General features: G+C 37.5%; 1 protein-coding gene across 1 annotated transcript in view; it reads right to left on the reverse strand.

The window, feature by feature from the left end:
• The window catches only part of cntnap2a (contactin associated protein 2a), a 986,203-nt gene that overhangs the window by 191,551 nt on the left and 772,502 nt on the right, over positions 1 to 22,150 (reverse strand). The window contains exon 10 of the mRNA XM_039753312.1: positions 3,287 to 3,393. Within this exon, the coding sequence (XP_039609246.1) occupies positions 3,287 to 3,393 (107 nt within the window). The remainder of the gene's footprint in view (positions 1 to 3,286; positions 3,394 to 22,150) is intronic.

Raw genomic sequence — 22,150 nt, forward strand, 5'->3', positions numbered from 1 at the left:
CAGTAACCACACAGGTTGTGAAGTAAAACAATACAGTTCATGTATAATCATCCTAGTCTGGTTGTATGAATATGTCCCACTCAGGGGCATATATGTTGGTGTAAGGAGCAGTGAAAGATGGTCAGAATGTCCCAAATGTGGCAGTGGAACTACTTTGTACGCATGCTTAACATTTGAATAACCCAATCAAGAGTGTTTTGTCCCCTGGTAGCACACTGCACGTACTGTGTAAATTCCGGTAAAACAGTCTTTTTAAGCATGCTTCGTTAAAATCCCCAGCTATAATGTGGACACAGTTCGGATGAGCCTGCAGCTGTTTATTTACAATAGAGTGCAGATGGTCTAGCGCTGAGGTAATGTTAGCATCAGGGGGTATGTATACAGCCGTAACAATCGCCACCATCAGCTCTCTAGGTAAATAAAATGGTCTGCACCCAACAGACAGGCCCTCAATATCAGGAGAGCAATGGCTATGTACTGTATAGTCTTGCTATTTGAACACCAGGTGTTCTGCACATCCTCCTCCCCTGGTCTTACCAGTGTTTTTGCTGCTGCCTTTCGGTGGATGGTACATCCTGATAGTTGTATAGCAGTGTCGGGAATAGCAGAGTGTAGCCAGGTTTCCATTATCACAAACACACAGCAGTCCCGCACTGACTTGGTTTTTGCCAGTTGTAGTTCCATCTCTTCCAACTTATCAACAAGGGACCTGGCTTTTGAGAGGAATATGCTTGGTAACTGTGGCTTGTGCGGCTGTTTCTGAATCCTAGTGAATAGACCCACTCTGCACCCCCTGCTTCTGCTTCCTCTCTCTGCGCTGCATCTGCGGCTTACCCAAGCCGACAACAATCCAATGAGAGCTGGGTGGTCTCATTATGACCATTGGGATGTTAGCCCAATGGCACCTCTGATTAACAACTCCACTGCATTGTAATCCCCAGTTTATGAGTTCTTAATGACTGTAGATATAGTATGCCTGACAAAATTCCAATACATTCATTACTAAAACTAAAAAAAAAAAAATGATAAAAAGCACCTAGCACCATACAAGAGAGCCATAAGCCACCATAGCCTAAGCCTAGCCCTTCTTAGATATATTGCTTTTTAAAATATACCTGTTTGCCAGCAATAGATTTATTGCTTCACTCAAGTGACACTTTCCAATATTTTTTACTTGTTTTCATGTGTTAATATTTGCAAATACCATGGGGTTCTTCTGGGTGTAATGATTTGTGCAGCCAAGGGTTTTTATTTATTAGTTACTTTATAAAGTATATATAGTACTTTAAATATTTTCTAGGTATTAAGACTGGGGCCTGTTAAGCTACACCATAGGTCCTTCCTCTATTTATATTATGTATATTGTTATTTATAATGTATATGTAAGCAGCTTGATGACATTAAGCTGTTCATAGTGGACAGTTTATATTACTAGATGTTGACAACCTGTATGTTGTAACGATAGGTGGTCAATTTTAAATAAATTCACACCCTGAGAAGGAGCAGGCTCAAAGTGAGTGTGGGTGTGTGTCAGCCGCACCACATTCACACGCAGAGGCAGGCGATCAGTCAGGCATCTCAGTGATGCCATGGAAGGAGTGGCTTCTTGCACAAGTACCCAATTAGGTTCCAGAGAGTAAAGGCACCTGCACTTAACAGAAGGGGGGAAACAGACAGAGAAAAAAGATCCAAAGGAAAAAGAAAAGAGGATGTTGAAAGATAGGAGAGAGAAGGGCAGGAGCGCGTGAGATAGAAAGGGGGCAGGCAGACTGGAATGGAGCCCCAGGAAAAGGAGCACATGGCCAGTGTTAAGCAGATGGGCTGAAGGTTGTCCTGTGTAAGTACAATAAGGCAGTGGGGATTGAAAGGGTGGAGACGCACCGATAGATCACCATTGGATGGGCATCAGGGACATGGGCAGGTTTGAAGGGTGTCTGCGCCTGTTGGTTGATGTCTCTCTGGGCTACAAGATACTAATAGAATAAGCCAGAGAGACATCAGTTGTAAAGGGAAGCACTGGGAGCTGAGACTTTAAAGAGGAGACTCCTGCGTGATTTTAACTCGGTTTTAAAGGATTTATTTATGACTTGTTTTTAACATCCACTATCACTTGGACTTTTCAAAGGGATTATTTATCTATTGAGTTTTGAGCACTGCACTGTTTTGGACAGCTTGCTATGGATTTGTTTTTAATAAAAGTTTTGTCAATTTTACACCTACCCCTTGTTATTTGCAAGTGTCCTCATTTGTTGGGTTCATCCCTCGAGTATGTTATCAGCGATAGCGGGTTCGAAAGGTTCCCGGAAGGACCAGATAGCATGGGGCTTATCCGCACCATCATATTTGGGGGGGACGGTTTGGGTTCCTCCTTGGTGCCCTGGGCAGCCACCTATGTCACCTAACCGATTGACCAGCTTTGGTACTATTATTTAACAGTTTACAATGTTAGACCAAGTGATCAAATTTACATCTAGGATCAATTACCTTCACTAAACAAAGTTTTTCTTACTCATGCTTTTTATGGTGTTCAGTGGGTTGTTAAATATTACGTATGTCATCAAATTATTTAGCGGGTAAGGTGCCTATTTTGATGTCATTATAGCAATTCAGTAAACAGGAACTTTAATAAATCAGTGAAATGAGATCGAGAAAAGTATCAAATTGTGTAACTTATTTAGACAAGATCAAGAAGGTGATGAGACTTTTAATAAAAGATTGAATAATGTGTTATGTATTTGAGAGGATAAAGGCATACCACTAGACTAGTGATACGGGCTTCCTAAAGCATTCAGTATGCAAGAACCAATGAACAATATATTAATGACGACAAAAATAATGTCAAAAAGCCTACTGAAATTGCCTAAATGACATCTGAAATAAATGTATTTCAGAAAATCTGAAATACATTTTAGTTTTTTAGTTTTCTGTCCATTTAAGAGATGTGGAAATGAGTTCCTATGAAAATGTTTAATCTTTTCAATTGTGCATTCTATTTTTAAGATATCTTAAAATGAACAGGGATATTATTTTGAGATATCCCAAAATCCATTTGAGATATTTGAAAATATGGATTTACTTCAAGCTATCGCAAAATGCAATTATGATATCTTAAAATGAATGTGTGATTTTCTGAAATTATATATGAGATAACTGAAATACAATTTTTGTTATCTTAAATTTATTTTGATATATCTTAAAATGATTTTTATTATAAGATATTGTAAATGGATTTAGAAATATCAGAAACATGTTTAGTTTACATGGGAATGATTTTAAAAATACTCACAGTTGTGACAGGTGGCTCCACTGTAACCTGTACCATCACAATTACATTTAAAGTTGTCCCATGTCTGTGTGCATTTGCCTCCATGTTCACAGTGATTGGGCATACACCTAAATCAAACAAACAAGAGAAAAAAATTAAATTGTGAGCAAGGCATATTAAAGAATTTATGAGTATGCTATTGTTAAGGAAGCTACTAGCTAGACGTTGCAGTCCACACATTGCCCCTGAATGTGTTCAAAATTAGTGCTGACTGAAAACTTGCATCAAAGGTCCAACACTGATACTTTTGAAGAGATAGCTTGCAGTCAAGCCTGCCATTTGTGGAAGTGCAAGTATTATGCCATAGCCTATTAATTCAAATATTGATTTCATAGTGACTTTAATAGAGATTACACATTACATTGGCACAAAGAAAACCCTGCACTTTTAGTTTTTTTTTTTTTTTTCAAGCTTATCTGTAGATTTTTTTTTCAGTACTCCCCAGTCATCTGACCTTATCATTGGACTTAACTTCAAAGACTTAAAAACAATACTTCATAAAAGGACTTAACCATTGAGTATGGGAGTTCATATTGATTTATCTTTTATTTTTTCATTATTATTCTTACCTAATTTTAATTTGTTTTTCTTTTCATTTCCTTTGACATCTTGTAAAGCACTTTGAGCTATATCCTGTGTATGAAAATGTGCTATTGATATAAATGTTATACAACGTAACACTTAATGAATGATTTTACATTAGAACTAGTATACTGAAAAAGTTATACACAAGTATGTAATGTTTCCAGAGTTAGAGCAAAGGTATAATTTATTTGTCCAAAATAGTTATACCTGACCAAATTCTCTTAGCAATATGAAAAGTAATTTGAAATGACAGGCAGTCATACAGGTGTAATCTGGTGTCCTGAGAATTACGAAGACAAACACTGTGCAACTGCTGCTCTGTAGAAGCTGTGGTCTTTAGGTGTTATTCATCTGACAATACTTAACATCCTCAGACTACTTTCCATGCACTCTGTTGATCACAGGTGCATTATGGATTTCATGTTAAGATTCCTAACATATAGCAGCCATGTGTAATTGAGTAGGAAAGTGGTTCCAGGCCGACCTGCCTTTTAAGGCTGTATAATGGGTATTGTTTTCAAAGGTTTACATTTGTAGCCACCAAAGTGTTAGGCAGGTTTTAAACTTTAGTGTAGCCGCCGAAGTGTAAGGCAAGATCAAGAACAGGTAAAACGCTTCCCGAAAGAAATCTCTCAGTCCAAAAGTTTGTTTTAAAAATTTTTTGTGAAAGTTAAAAGCAAATAAAATGAAAAATAGTTACACATGTAGAATAAAAGGCAAAAAAAAGGAAAAATGTATCTTCTCTAAACTTAGCTTTTCTTGAGAAACATTAGTTATTTCTGTACTTAAAAGTTCTTTACTTCTTCTTTCTATACTCAAGCATACGGTACAGTACTTAAATAAGCACTGTTTTCTTAAAGCTGTTTCACACACTCAAAAGGCCCGTAGGCCTGCAGGCACGGTTTAAAACCTTATGCCTTCTACACCTTACACATGGCAAGGCTGGTCACTAACTGAAGAATAATGTTTAGTCAAAATTATTAGAAATGTCAAGAATATACCAATACAATTCTACTTACGAGGGTTTTAGGAACCTCCCATAGATTATGCTTTGTCATCTAGTAAAATATTAATGAATCTTATAGAACTAGGAAAATGGCTCTTACACATCCGGCCCCTAATTGTTTATGCTAGGGCAGAAATCAATTACTTTAACATTACTTAATAAGAGCCTTCACTAATTTACAAAACTTAAATCAAACTTAAACATAAAGCTTACATTCTACTGTAAAAACACAAACACAATTAAAATTAGGCATGAAAAAGAAAAATTAATAATTTCAATCATTTGCTGCTTCCTGGAACAGGCACAATTTGTTCACAGGTCTGTCCAGTGTGCTGGTCTTGGTCTACACACAAACTCTTCTGACTGACCCTTTTACATCTGGCATTGTCTTGATGACTTGACCCTTTACCCAGGAGTTTCAGGGTGTAGCATCATATAATTACAATTACAATGTCCAGTTTTTTTATGAACTTGTTGCATAATGAGAGTAGCAATATGTGAATTCTTCTGAAAAATTGCAGGGTGTTTTGCCTCTTCTGGCATAGCTGATTTTCTGAGTCTTCCTCCAACTCTCAATATTCCTTCTTGCAGTACTGGGTCCAGTTTGTTGATTTTACTACCTTTCTTTACAAGCTGATTTTTGTGCAAGGCTTTAACCTCCTCTGGGTAAGCTTGTAGTTGACTGAGGTGGATAAGTTTGTCTTCTGCTTTAGACAAGTCATTTAGAGACGGTGACTTTAGTCTCATTGTTGATTTGTATTCCTTCATATGTTCCGTGATTAGTGTTTTTTGTCTTTCTGGGCTGTGTCAAGACTGACTGACTATATATTGAATTGCCTTTCTCTCTTCTTTCAGATGCAATAGCACTTCTTTGAACCTAAGGAACCAAGCTTCTTTAATTTGTACCATTCTGAATAGTACTCCATGAGTGTTTTTACTGGTTCAATTTTTTTCTTCTACACTTGCAAAATTTACTAGACACCTTTTGATTTCCGGATCATCTCTAGTAGACAGGTCCACTTCATCCAGTCTCTTAAGCCATTCATGCTCTGGCTGTAGCAGGAAGTTTGGGCTTTGTATCCAAGTCTGTCTTTTGATGAAGCTTTCTATTGTCAATCCTCTTGATGCCTGATCTGCAGGATATTGTGCAGATGTGACGTACCTCCATTGCGAGGGTTGTGTGTGCTCTATTATCACTGCAATTCTGTTGGCAACAAACGTTTTGTAGCATGTGCTTTCATTTGCAATGTACCTTAGTACTGTGGTGCTGTCAGTCCAAAAGATTGATTCTTGCAGGTGAATCTGTAGTTCTTGTTTTAACATTTTGTCCATTTTGACCGCTACCACTGCTGCTGTAAGTTCTAACCTTGGTATAGTGACAGGTTTTAGTGGTGCCACTCTTGATTTCCCCATTAAAAATGAACAATGTCTTTCATTTTCTTTGTTAGTCAGAAGGAGGTAGGAAACCGTGCCATACCCATTTTCTGAGGCATCTCCAAAATGATGCATTTGCGCAGACATTATTTGACGAAATCCAGGCGGTTTAATGCACCAGTTTACATTGTAATCCACAAGTAGCTTCAAATCGTCCATCCATTTTTTCCATTGCCGGACATACTTAAACTCCACTTCTTGATCCAATGCATATTTCTCTTTACACAGTTCTCTTACAATAAGCTTGGCAGGCGGTATGACTGGTGCTAAAAATCCAAGTGGGTCATATATTGAACTGACCACTGACAGAATACCACATCTTGTAGCAGGTTTATCTTGCAGCTTTACCTGGAACTTGAAACCGTCAGTCTGTGTGCCCCATTGAAAACCTAAGGCTCGTTCAACTGGTAACAAATCATGACTTAAGTCCAAGTCTTTTTGATCTATTGCCCTGTCTTCTTCAGGAATGGACAACAAGACTGCTCGGCTATTACTTATCCATTTTGTAAGATAATCATCCCTTTAAGCACAGGGTTTGAAGATCTTTGGCCAATTTTATGGCTTGTTCTTCTGTAGCAACTGACTTTAAAGTCATTGACATAGAACTTGTGCAGCACAGTGATAACTGCTTCCTCTGGAGCTGTGCCTCTTGCATCTTCTGCTGTTCTTCGTAAGGCATAAGAGGCACAACTGGGTGATGAAGTAGCACCAAAAAGATGCACTGTTATTTTGTATTCCTCTAGTCCATTGTTTAGATTACCTTCAGGCCACCATAAGAAACGAAGATCTGTGTCTTCATCTGGAACTTTCACTTGATAAAACATTGATTTAATGTCTGCCATAAGAGCAATTGGTTCCTTTCCGAATCTTGTAAGAACTCCAATGAGTGTATTACTTAAATCAGGTCCATTCAGCAACTGTTCATTTAGGGAGAAGCCTTGGTAAGTGGCTGTACAGTCAAAAAATACTCTGATCTTGTATTTCTTTGGATGATATACTCCATGGTGAGGTATGTACCACACTCTCTTTTTCAAGGGTTTACTGTTCAGTGGGTACCTTGATGGCATATCCTTTGTCTAAAATGTCTTTCATAAAAATTTTATAATCCTCATGGAATGTTGGATACTTTAAGTTTCCTTTTAAGTCCAATAGTACGTTGTTCATCAATACAACGATTGTTTCGCACTTTAAGAGTCTCATCTTTAACAGGCAGATTAATGCAATAGTGTCCATCCATTAGTCTGGCAGTATCTGAGACTATGCGCATGAATTTAATGTCCTCCTGTGACATTTCCTCCTTTTCCACGCAACTGTGCTCTGGAAAGTCTAAATTGTATTTCTGGAGTAACATTTCTTCTATCTCCATTATTGTCACATGATTGACTGAACATCTTTGTATTCTTTCTTTGTCTGAGTCCTTTATCAATCCATTAACAATCCATTCACGGAATGTTTTCACAGCATTAAGTCTTTCACCTTCACTATGTACAATTTTCCATGGCTCCATGACTTTACCGGCATTTGTACTTAACAACAACAATATTAATAATTGGTCAGCATTTATCTGGGGTATATGCATATCTTTTAGATAAGACAATTTCTTGACATCTTGTGTAGGGATGTTCTCCCTTTTCACTGGTACAGAGTTCACTGTGTACACTTCTGGTAAGTTAAAAAAATGTATTTTCCTCTATCCCACAGACTTGTAATTCCATTAAGACTGTACACTTTACTAATTTATGTCGATTTACTTTGTGTCTTTCTACAGTACTGATGTAGATGTGAGACTTTCTTCCAGAAAGATTTAACTGCTCTTGCAAACTTTCTGTACAAAATGTAGCTAAGCTGCCAGAGTCTTTTAGTGCATACGTTTCTACACATTTTTCACTCGTTTCAGACTTAACTTTAACTGGAGTCACAGCTAAGACACACTATTTACCAGCCCCGGTATCAGAACAAGTCTCTAATGGTTCAACAGAAGTATGAGCAGAAGAAATGTTCTTCTCTTCCAACTTAGCGTTCTCCTCTTTAGGAGGTGTGGCTTTATCATTCGTGCCTTTTTCCTTATTCATATGCAGAATGACTGGATGTAAATGAGAGCATATTTGGCATTTAATCTTTTCTTCACAATCTTTACTAAAATGTCCTTGTTTAAGGCACTTAGAGCATAAGCATTTAGATTTTAAAAAGTCAATTCTACTTTCATAAGTTAATTTCTGAATTGCACTGCATTCATTAAGATCGTGATTTTCATTGCAAAAAAGACAGTGCTTACCGCTTGTATGTCCAGCCATCTCCGCCTTTTTAACTGAGGTGTCTGTATCCCTTTTTTCGTCAGAAGCGGAAAAAATTTGTAACAAAACTGCTTTCTCTCAGAATGCCTTTCAAAGGATACTTCTCTTGATCAGTTTTGTCCTTTTCCTTCTTGAAGGTATGGCTTTGTGGACCTGAACCGTACACGGGATTCAAAGCTGATGTTATCTGTTCGTCCAGAAAGTTCACTGGATCGGTAAGAAGGGCTTGTCTGCTCTCCGTACTTTCAATACTCTGAACTTTGCATTGCCACGGTGCTAGTAGATCTTGAGGAAGTTTGGAGACTTTAGTACGAAAGTTATCATTACTTTCAAATTGTTGTCCACTTTGTAAGTTGGGCATAATGTTCGTATATCCACTGAGAAGGTTCGCATAGTCGCTCTGACCTTCTCCATCGTTTGGCTTTATTTGTGGCCGCCCTTTGTCTTTTCTCATATATGCATCTGCTTTTGGTAGCTGGTTTCCATAAAGACTTTCAAGTTTCATTCTGGCTTTTTGACAAATATTTACGGTTTTTAACACTCTCATGAGGTGAACCTTTAGTAAACTGTGCCAATAAGTCCAATTTATCTCGCGGATTCTCTGTCACTTCATCGATAGCTTGGTCAAATGCTCCAATAAAATCCACATTTCATGGGATCGCCGTCAGATATTGGGATCTTAATGTATGGCACATAAGGCACTTGAGTCTTATACTGTTGTTGTTTCTGATGATTCTAACGCTGATCAAAAAGTGGTTGTTGGAGAGGTGCAGGTGCTTTATTTTGTTGATTTGAACAAAAGTTAATTTTAAAAATATTTAGTGAAAGCAAATAATCCACACAAGAATAAAGGAAAAATAGTTACATTTTTCCTTTTTTTTGCCTTTTATTCTATGTGTGTATCTTCTCAACTTAGCTTTTCTTGAGAAACTTTAGCTATTTCTGTACTTAAAAGTTCGTTACTTCTTTCTATACTTAAAGGTTCTTAATTTCTTCTTCTGTACCCCTTAAGTGTACGGTACAGTACTTAAATAAGCACTGTTTTCTTAAAGCTGTTTCACACACTCAAAAGGCCCGTAGGCCCACAGCCATGGTTTAAAACCTTATGCCTTCTCAAACTATTTACATTTATAATTACAGATGTAAAATAATGTTTCCTAACACTACTGGAAAATGTAATATCAGTTAGCTTAAATTGTGCTTGTGTCATTACTTTGATGTTAGCTTTCTTTTGAGCACATTTATTCTCTCTCTCTCTCTCTCTCTCTCTCTCTCTCTCTCTCTCTCTCTCTCTCTCTCTCTCTCTCTCTTTGCCCAAGCCCAACACCTTTTAGGATGTTACAATTCTTCGCTGGAGAAGAGTCAGCCACACAGGTTTGCCTTCAACATTCACTTCTGTCTTCCAAACTTCTGCTGTGAGATGAAGTGCCTTCAGATCTAGGTTCACTGTATCCATCCATCTTTTTTTTTCTGCCTGCCATTTCTATAATGTCTGCCTTCATAATTCTTTTTACACAGTCATTTTGTTCTTTGTGCTGCACATGACCAAACCACGTCATATGTGCCTCATGCAGCTTGTTTGTAATTCAAGCAACACAAAAGGTGTAGCTTATCTCCTCATTCCTTACTATCCTTTAGAAACACTCACATAATCCATCTCAGCATTCTAATCTCAGTTCTTTCCTGGAGTTCCTACTCTTTTCTTCTCATTATCCATATTTCTGCTCCTTAAGACAACAGCAGTCTAATCATTGTTTTGTTAAACTTCCTGTTAACACTAATTGGCATTTTCTAACCATATAAAATCCAATCAGATCTTTTCACTTTTGAGAATAGGAATTAATCCTGTGTCTCAAATCCACCTCACATCCTCTTTTAGCGTTCATCATTGATCCCAATTATTTAACCATTTTCACTTGTTTCAGCATATTTCCTCTGTTGTGATTGCTAAGGGCTCATCTATTTTTGAACATGCCATTGTTTCAGACATGCTTAAGTCCTTTACATTTTAAAGCATTTTGCCATTGGTTAAACCTTTCCTACAGTTTAGTGGCAGAGTCTTCTCCTACAATCAAATTGTTAGCATATAACATGTTACATGGAACTTCTTTGGACAATTTCACTGACTGAATCCATGGCAATGATAAAATGTAATCGTCTGAGACAAGACCCTTCATGTAAATCAACCCAGATTCAAAAGAATGGTGCATTTCCATTTAAATTTCTAATTGTCGTTTTAACTTCTACATACAGAAATTTGACAACTCAAATTAATTTTTCAGAAATTCCTTTTCTTCCTAGACTTCAATACGCCACTTCTCCTGGTACTCATTTGAAAACTTTCTCTAAACCAATAAATTTCTAATACTGCTTATTATTCCTCACCAATATTTCTCTTGAACGTGCCTCAGTAAAAAAAATGGCATCATTTGTTCTTAACCCCAGATTGAAACCAAACTGATTTAGATGTATATTCACTCTTGTTTGATTGTGCCACTCAGTCACTGTTTCATACACCTTCAATCCATTTCCAAAAACTTAATTCCTTTGTGCTTTCCACATTTCAGATGATATCTTTTTTATTTATAGATTTTCACTGTTTCACTCTCTCAGATATAGTCTCATCATTCAAGAAACAATTTAGGATGTTCTACAGTCAGTCAACACCATCCTGTCCAACAGCCTTAAGAGTCTTCATAGCTGATCCTGATGGACCCAGTGCATTGTTATTTCTTATCTGCTTTATTGCCAATTCAAACTCTTTACACCCCCTAGGATTTTCCACATTAATTAGTTCATCAAAATAAGTTCTCCATTTAGCTCTAATTGCATCCTTATCGGTCAGTATGTTACCATCTTTATCTTTGATGGTGTTAACTGAATGTCTGCCTTACCTACTTTTCTGTCTGGCCTTGGCTCTTTTGTATATCTTTACCTTCCCGTCTTTTGTGCTAAATTCTTAGTCACCTTTGGCTTTTGCCAAGCACTTTTATATGTTAATTTCAAGGTTGCACACTGTCAATTTCCCTGCCATTTTATGAGGGCTATTTTCTTTTCCTGTGTTGCTGTTTGGCTTTCATCCATCCACCACCAAGCATCTCCCCTGTCATTTCTGGCCTCTTGTCATACCACACACTTTCTTTGCTGCTGCTGCAATGCACAATGGTAAGCCCTTCCAAGTCACCTACTGAGCCTTCACCTCTCGGGTCGCTTTAATTTGATTAATAGATAGACCTTTACTTACTTGTCCTCAGCATGAAAACTGGCGCTTTACAGATGCTAGCTTGATAGATAGAAACACTGTGATCTGAACACACACCAAAATGACTGAACAGGAAGAAAATTAAAAGGAAAACGTTTCACTTGACATTCATAGTCTCCTTTTAGTTCCCATGTTTTGGTCCTTAACATTTTGTCTTATTTTAGTTTGTCATTTCTGCAGTTAGTAACAATCATGTCTAGCAGACTGTCACCGTACTTATTTTGTGTACCATATCCCATCCTTCCATGAGCACCTTCATATCTAGCAGCATGGGCATTCATATCCATGTCAATTACTATATGTCCTCAACATTACTTTCAAGTCTTAACAGAATGTGTCCTTCTCATCCTGTATATATTCAATATGAGGAGCACATACTGAAACTATATTGGCCACTGCTTCTTGAGCCACAACTTTTTATAGTGTAAGTCAATCATTATGCCTGATTACATATACCACAGTGCCATTTTTTGTCACCACTGTAAAACTTTATATCAATCTCTCATCTGTCTGGCACTTCGTACTCTACATTTGATTTCTTGAATACAGATAAATTAGATTTTTCTCTTTTGCATAAAATCCACTATCTTCCTTGATTTTCCAGTAAGACTGTCAAAATTGCATGCGGCAAATCTCATTCATATGAACACTGCCTACAGGGTATGCCCTAGCACATTTAGGAGCACATTTAAAAGTACATTATTATATAATCAACTGCATCAGTACCATATAAGTTCACATAAAAATTGTCTTTGCCTTCCTATTATCGCCATCCCTAAAGAAGGTCTGTTGTGTGAAATACTGAAAACATATAATAAACTCCTTTTCCCAGTACAAACCTTTCCACCTGTAACTGGTTCCTTATTTCGGCTTCTCTTTTTTTAGTATTCTAAAAAGTACAAACACTTGCCCACCAATGTTTTTGTACAAATGAAAAGCAATTTAAAATGAATCTTAGTAGCAAACAGAAAGTAGAACCCCAATCTGATTCTAGAAGTAACTAATGTTAACCAACCAAATTTATTAGGTAAAAAATGTAAATAATATTTTACAACTGTGTGGCACTGTAGTGCAGATGTTTGTGCTATATCCTCACTGAAGGCCTCAATCCTGAGCCAGTAGTCATTTGTGTGTAGTTAGCATAATCACCCGATGTCTGCATGGGTTCCCTTCCTTTTTTTCCACTGATGACATATCTTGTCCATAGCCCTTATTGCTTTCACCTTTATAGCTCATCCTTCAATTATGTTCCTACACCTAAACTATTTATTTCACTTCTTCTTTGGCAACTATAACTCCACAGCGATTGCTTGTTATTATCAAATTAATTGTAACTAATTTGTGAACTATTTAAAATGCTGAAATGACTTCATAAAAGCATATTTAATGTAGAAACACACAAACCTAATTTGAGAAATATATTTCCAAGCAGGAAATACTGGATTGTATTTGGAGATCTGGTACTCCCATAAAACTATCTGCATTAGAATGCTTCATTCTCTAGGTGATGACAGCAGTATTACAAAAAAAAAAAACAAACAAAAAAAAACAACAAACACCTGTCTCTCTCTGCGTCCAACACACTGTGTGTCTCTCTCATAATGATGGCTGTCACTTTTTTGCTTAAACATTTAATGAAGATAATGAATTAAATTAATAAACAGGAATGTATACAATTTAAAGATAAAAACATCCTTGCCGACTAGTGTTTACTCCCCACCCTTATCCTGCGAGAAACAGTTATATGAGTAAGGGAGAAGATGACTAAATGAAGCTGTGAGAAAAAAGAGAGTCATTTTCTAATATTAGATCCTCAATGTCAAGAGTGCCAGAAGAATCAGGTCATAAAATGAAGACTTTCAAGAATCAACAGTGAAGGAAAGACGGGCTTTTCATTAAGAAGCCAATGGCATCTTTGTGGTGAAGATTCTCAGGAAAAACAACTTTTGCTGGATTAGATTAAGAGAGAGCATTGGAAAGTCCAGGAGAAGGAAAACAGAAGAATATTGTGGAGTCCCTGTCTTGCACTCCAAAACACAAGGCTGAGTCTCAGTACTTTTAGCGAAGTCAGCTTTATTCAGCTTGAAACGGGAACAGCATGGTTATTTATTGTAGTAGGATATATTATTCTCCTATACACGGACAAAGCAATCATGGCCAGGGTTATGGCCAGGTTAGTGGCCAAGTAATACTGTTCCCTGCATTTATAATGTTCCTTGCAATTCCCATGAATGACAGCAATTATAGGGCGACTGCGGTCAGCTTGGATTTGCTTCCACAATGAGCTGCTGCCACGCTGGGAGCCTGCGGCAATGGATAAGCTGTCTTCCACAGACAGCTTCGGCGTGTCATCCCACTGGGGGAGTCCTAAAAGAGTTTAGATACCTTACAATATCGACAGGTAATATTGAGAGAGAGAGAGTTTAGGATAGAAGATGAATAGGGAGGGGCATAGGGGAAATATGCCAAAATGTGAGGAGGAAAGTTCAAGGAACATTTCGAAAACAGAAGTCGCAAAAGGAGTTAGAGGAATAACACATTGTAAAACATTTACAAGAGGTAAGATGTAAGTGATGGACGAAATTAAACAAGTATTCTGATGATAAGGTGGAGTGGTGACTCTTAGACTAAAGATTTGTGCTAGAATCTAGAATGTTGCTGATTCAAATCCTGTTAGTGCCAAAAGGGATCCTACTTCATTGGGCCTTTGAGCAAGGCCCTTAACTCTCCAGCAGTGCTGCACAATGGCTGACCCAGTGTTCTGGCCTCCAAAGGTCATGAAAAAAGACAAATTCCCTTAGAGGAGATAATGTGAGTGTATCAAATAAAAAAAAAATGATTGGTGCTCCTTAGTGCCTGAAACATCCAAATCAAATGTTTTTTCTTTGGATATATTCTTAATAAAAACCCACGTTTATTTTGTTCCTATTCCAAATATCAATAACGCACATAGTATTCATCTCTGCACCTCCGAAACATTAAATATGGCATTATTAAATGTTAGAGCTTTAACTAACAAAACATTTTTTATCAACAATCTTATTAGTGATAAAAAAAATAGATTTTATTGCACTAAGTGAAACGTGGCTTAACTCAGACGGCTCGGCTGTTTTAATCGAATCTGCGCCTCCGAATTACAGTTTTACTCGTGCAGACCGCCAGGGAAAAAGGGGAGGCGGTTTGGCAAACATTTACTCAAGCCGGTTAAAATGTAAAGATGTCAGTTTTGGTAAGTTCAAGTCCTTTGAGTATCTCGCCATTGTTATCCATGGAGATTCTCAAGTTCTAGTATTATCCGTGTATAGACCTCCAAAATTCAACGCGTCTTTTTTTGAGGAATTCTCTGACTTAATGTCAATTTTAATTACTAACTATGACACACTCCTAATAGTTGGCGACTTTAATTTTCATATAGATAATCAGTGTGATCTAAAAGTAAAAGAATTTATGAACCTCCTGGATTCTTTTGATTTGAGACAGCTCGTAAATCAGCCTACACATAAAGCAGGTCATACGTTAGGCTTAGTGATTACTAAAGGACTGAAAGTTGATCAGACCATTTTCTTCTACTTTTTAATATAGAAATAATGATAAAAAACACCCATGAGAAGCATATTGTTAAAAAACGCTTCTTTGACTCAGCAGCAGCTTTAAAACTTACAAACATTCTAAGCAATCAGTCCGTTTATAGTGCCAACTATAATAGCGAGGATAATGTAAATAGTAAGGTGGAAAGATTTAATACTAAAGTGAGAGCTGCTGTTGACATAGTTGCACCTGAAAAGACAGTGAAAAAATCTTCTAGCATTGTTATACCATGGAAGACCCAAAGAGTGTCTGATTTAAAGAGAACATGCCGCAGAGCTGAGCGTAAATGGAGGAAGACTAAACTTACTATCCACTATGAAATATTAAAAGTCAAAATAACAGAATACAATAACACTGTCCGTCTTGAGAGCGCTATTTCTCAAGATTATAAATAACAATGCTAGTAATCCCAGAGTCTTATTTTCTACAATTGATCACCTACTAAACCCAGGTAACTCAAAGGAATGCCTCCTAAGTACTTCCAGTAAAACCTGTGAGGCTATCGCTGTATTTTTCAATCAAAAAATTAATGATATTAGAAATAACATAGTATATCCCTCCAACACTAAGGATCCTCCTAAACCCCAGCATCCTGTTATAAACAAATTAAACTCTTTCACTAGGATAGATTTACCTGATTTACAAAAATATCTCAATTAAAACCTCCACCTGCGTCCTTGACCCAATACCAACAAGGTTTTTCAAAGAAGTATCAGGCGTGCTAATTGATAATGTTCTGACATAGTAAATTCGTCATTAGATACGGGGTCTTCCCAGACTGTCTTAAGACTGCTGTAGTTAAACCCCTACTTAAGAAACATAATCTTGACCCTCGCTCTTGAAAATTTTAGACCCATCTCTAACCTGCCTTTAAGTAAAGTTCTAGAGAAGGCAGTCATTATGCAGTTAAATGACCACCTCAATAAACATGCTATTCTTGATAAATTTCAGTCGGGTTTTAGAACAAATCACAGCACAGAAACTGCACTCGTTAAAGTAGTAAATGATTTGCAAGTGAATGCAGACAGAGGCCATTTATCTGTTCTCATCCTCTTAGATCTGAGTGCTGCATTTGACACCATTGATCATAATATTCTTAGAAATCGCCTTAGTCAATGGGTGGGCCTCTCTGGCAGTGTCTTAAATTGGTTTGAATCCTACCTGACAGGGAGAAAATATTTTGTTAGTTGTGGTAATTACAACTCGAAGACACATGATATCCATATGGTGTTCCACAAGGCTCTATCCTGGGTCCGCTGTTATTCTCAATCTACATGCTTCCGTTAGGTCAGATTATCTCAGGGCACAACGTGAGTTACCACAGCTATGCTGATGACACACAGCTGTACTTATCAATAGCACCTGATGACCTCGATTCTCTTGATTCACTAACACAATGTCTGACTGGTATCTCAGAATGGATGAATAGTAACTTTCTCAAGTTAAATAAAGAGAAAACTGAAATCTTAGTGATTAGCAATAATGGATACAATGAGGCTATTAGAAATAAACTGGATACATTAGGATTAAAAGTCAAGACGGAGGGAAAAAGCTTAGGGTAATTGTTGACTGTAATCTGAATTTTAAATCACATATTAATCAGATCACTAGGACAGCATTTTTCACTTAAGAAACATAGTAAAGTTAGACCTCTTATATCACTGAAAGATGCTGAGAAATTAGTTCACGTTTGTTTTCAGTCGACTAGCTTACTGTAACACACTCCTCTCAGGACTACCCAAGAAAGACATAAATCGTTTGCAACTAGTGCAGAATGCAGCTGCTAGAATCCTAACTAGGAAAAGAAAATCTTACTCCAGTTTTGATGTCACTTCACTGGTTACCTGTGTCATTCAGGATTGACTTTAAAATTCTGCTTATGGTTTATAAAGCCTTAAATAATCTCGCCCCATCTTGTATATCGGAATGTCTGACACCTTATATTCCAAATCGTAACCTTAGATCCTCAAATGAGTGTCTCCTTAGAATTCCAAGAACAAAACTTAAAAAAGTGGTGAGGCGGCCTTCTGCTGTTATGCACCTAAATTCTGGAATAGCCTGCCAATAGGAATTCGCCAGGCTAATACAGTAGAGCACTTTAAAACACTGCTGAAAACATATTACTTTAACATGGCCTTTCTATAACTTCAATTTAACTTAATTTAACTTAATCCTGATACTCTGTATGTTCAATTTCCTCATAATAACTACTCATGGTGGCTCTAAAATCCGTACTGACCCCAACTCTCTTTTTCTGTTTCTTTTTCCGGTTTCTTTGTGGTGGTGGCCTGTGCCACCTCCACCTACTCAAAGCTTCATGATGCTCCAACAATGATGGATGGATTAAAAGGCAGAACTCTACGTGACCATCTTCATCAAGCCCTTCTGTGAGAACCCTAAATCCAAAGAGGACTGTTTCATTTATGTTAGGTAGAATGCCCAGAGGGGACTGGGCGGTCTCATGGTCTGGAATCCCTACAGATTTTATTTTTTTCTCCAGACGTCTGGAGTTTTTTTTTTGTTTTTTCTGTCCCCACTGGCCATTGGACCTTACTCTTATTCGATGTTAATTAATGTTGATTTATTTTGTTTTCTTATTGTATCTTTTATTTTTCTATTCTTTATTATGTAAAGCACTTTGAGCTACTGTTTGTATGAAAATGTGCTATATAAATAAATGTTGTTGTTGTTGTTGTTATTTGATATTTGGACTGATATCTTCACACATTATATACTTCACGTGATTATTTGTATAACATGGAAAAAGTTTCTACTTTAGGTATGTGTTCAGCATTTGTTGCCTCACATTTCCTTTCATCCTACACTTACCCAGATCATTGCAGACACAGAATACACATGAAATGCATGTATTCCAAATAACAATCTACTGTATTTACTCTGTACAACTCCAGGAACTTCACACACAGATTAGGAGCCTCGGCTTGAGCTGAGCTCCGTCAAGGTGGGGAATGGGACAGCAGGCTGCTTGCTGCTTGTGCTGATCAACACATTTACAAAACAAAAGACGCTGATGGAGAGGTGCGAAGGGATTTAAGGTGGGCTGGGATTACGAGTTTTTTCATAGGCTTCAGGGATTCTAGTGTTAAAGCATCAACACGGTGTGAAGCTTGTCTGGATTTAGTATTTTGTAATAATCATGATAGACTTCAGGGTGTAGAGGTGATTGAACCATTAGGGTCAAGTGACCATCATATAATGCACTCTTACAACATACTGAGAATTGTAAATGCAAAGACTAAAATTGTTAAGTTGAACTTTGGTAGGGCAAATTTTGAGCAGATGCGACAAAGTCTAAGGAGGATAGATTGGGATAAGCTATAAAGTGTGGAGATAGTCGAGAAGCAGTGGAACAGATTTAAAAATGTTTCACATGTAATGTAGGACAGATATATACCTAAATTTGGATTTAATAGGAAATTAAAAAAAAAAAACTCAACAGTGGATTAATAGATTTAAAAAAGAAGCTGCAATGGGAAAAGACTGTATAAGGCATATAAAACTAATGACTTCAAAGTGAATTGTAGAGTGTATGGGAACATGAGGGCAACCATTAAGTAGGATATCAGGAAGGCTAAAAGACAGATGGAGAGGAATATAGCAGATAAGACGAAAGTAGTAAAAGAACAGTCAAGGACAAGGTGAAGTGCATCAGAAATAGTAAAGGGGAATTAAAAGATAGACAGTGAAATAGCGGACACCCTAAACTTGCTTTTTCAGAGGTTTTCACAAGTGAGAAAGTGAATAACCTCCTAGAGGTAAAAGGGACTACTACGGAGGAGCTAAGGAATTTGGAAATTGTAGTGGGAGAAGTACTGCTCAGATTAAATAGGCTGAAATCAAACAAATCACCACAACACGATAATATTTACTCTTGAGTTCTTAAGGAGTTTAGCGAGTACATATATAAACCCATGACACATATTTTTAGGAAGCCACTGCGCACTGGAGAGATTCCAAAGGACTGTAAATTGGTAAATATCATCCCATTATGTAAAAAGGGTGACAGGGCAGATCCAAGTAACTATAGGCCAGTAAGCTTAACATGCATCAAAGGAAAATTAATGGAAGGAATTAAGGATAAGATTGAGTGATACTTGGCAAGAACAGGAGTTTTTCGGAACAGTCAGCATGGGTTCAGAAGAGGGAGTTTGTGTTTTACTAACATTCTGGAATTCTATGAGGAGGCAACAAAAGGATATGATCAAAGTGGAGCTTATGATATTATTTATCTTGACTTTCAGAAAACACTTGATAAGGTGCCACATAAGGTGTTGGGCATCAAGCTGAAAGACGTGGAAGTTCAGGGTGATGTTTTTAGATGGATGCAGAATTGGCCTTGACACAGGAAGCAAAGGGTGATGGTGCAAGGAACCTTATCAGAATTGGCCAGTGTTAAGAGTGGTGTTTCACAGGGGTCAGTGCTAGGGCCGCTGCTATTTTTAATATATATAAATGATTCAGACAGGCAAATAAGTATCAAGCTAGTTTAGTTTGTCGATTATACCAAGATAGGTGGATTAGCAGATAATTTGGAATCCGTTATATCATTACAGAAGGACTTTCATAGCATTCTGGCTTGGGCAGATTTGTGGCAGATGAAATTTAATGTCAGTAAATGTAAAATATTACATATAGGAAGTAAAAATGTTAGGTTTGAATGGGCGGCCTGAAAATTGAGAGAACACCTTATGAGAAGAATTTAGAAGTCAATGTTGACTCTAAGCTATCAACTTCTCAACAGTGTTCAGAAGTCATTAAGAAGGCAAACAATGTTAGGTTATATAGCACGATGTGTGGAGTATAAGTCTAAGGAGGTTATGCTCAAGGTTTATAACACATTGGTGAGGCCTCATCTGGAGTACTATGTGTAGTTTTGGCCTCCAGGCTACAAAAAGGAAGAGAAGAGCAACTAGGCTGCTTCAAGGGCTACATGGGATCAATTATGAGGATAGATTAAAAGAGCTGAGCCTTTCAGTTTAAACAAAAGAAGATTAAGAGGTGACGTGATGGTAGTGTTTAAAATTATTAAAGGGATTAGTACAGTGGATAGAGACTGTCATTTTAAAATGAGTTAATCAAGAACACTGAGACACAGTTGGAAACTCGGTAAGGGTAAATTTCGCACAAACATCAGCAAGTTTTTCTTTACACAAAGAATGATAGACACTTGGAACAAAGTACCAAGTAGTGTGGTAGAAAGTAAGACTTTAGGGATTTTCAAAATGCGACTTGATGAAATAAGTGAAAATGACTGTTGAGCTTTGTTGGGCTAAATGGCCTGTTCATGTCTAGATTGTTCTATAGTTCTAACACTTAAAAGATTCAGTTTTATGTTAAAAAAGCAACAAAAACGGCTGTGAGATTTTTTTTTCACTAGGTACATACTGTATACATTTGCTTCACTGTACTGACGTTACTTCCATTCACTTGTTTGTTGAACTTCTGTTACTGCTTTTTTGAACATACTAAGTCTAATTCCTGGTCATGGGAGATGTAGTGTACCACACGGACAATTGTTGTTGGTTACAACTATCTAAAGTTCCAATTCAGAAGAATAATCACCATTGGTGACTATACTAAAAGTCCCACAACTGGCCTTGTTATTTAGTATTGCTATTGAAATTTGTGAAAATTTCTTCTCAGCCACAAATTATCACCAGATTGTCACCTGAAAAGCTAAGTGAAATTTAAGGTCATGATAAATCAAAAATAAAGGATGCATAATCAGAACATAGTCCTACCTCCAGTTTCTCTCTTACTCTCACACTGCACAATGGCCTCAAACTTCCTTATAACAGTCAAGTTACCTCCTAATTCCAAGATCAGTATGTCAGGGTGCTCAAAATACCTTTAAGCCCCTTCCCAGGGTTGCCTCCAAACAACAAGTGGTATTAGTTCAGCATAGCCCAGATCCTACCCTGAGCTTACAAAGTCTTCGGTCCATTTTGAGCTTCCTTTAAGGGCCATGTGCCTTTCATAGATTCTGGAATACTTGCAGGACCCACCTGCACTTTGTGTCAGACTTTTGCCCCACCAGTTGTACTATGTGAATTTACATCCAGGTCACTAAATGCACCATGTCACATGCATGTGTACAGAGGACAGCTTAAGGTCTATGGTGATTGTAATTACCTTCTGCTCCAGGGGTTAAAGGTGTGTTCTAATGCCTGTTCTCTTCCTCCCTCTGCAGACCAGAGGCCTCATGTATAAACGGTGTGTACGCACAAAAATGTTGCATACTCTCATTTCCACATTCAAATCGTGATGTATAAAACGTAAACTTGGCATAAAGCCAAGCACATTTTCACACTAGCTCAAACCCTGGAGTACACAAGTTCTCCACTCGGTTTTGCAAACTGGCGGCACCCAGCATGAAAAAAGTGCTTTTATTCCAGTGTGGTTTCCCTTTCTTTTTTAGATCCACATCAATGACGCAGGTTTATCATATACAGTTGACCCTTGATATACGACCAGCCTGACATGCGAACAACTTGATTTACGACCAAAATTTTTGCTTTGATTTACGACCAACATCTTGCGTTACGACCCGAATGCGGTCACGTGTATACGAAGGTAAAGAAAGCGATTGTTAAGGGATGTTAGCTAGCGGGCTGGCGTGGCACATGATGATGTCA

The sequence above is a fragment of the Polypterus senegalus genome, chromosome 5 (assembly GCF_016835505.1).
Source record: "Polypterus senegalus isolate Bchr_013 chromosome 5, ASM1683550v1, whole genome shotgun sequence".
NCBI lineage: Eukaryota > Metazoa > Chordata > Cladistia > Polypteriformes > Polypteridae > Polypterus > Polypterus senegalus.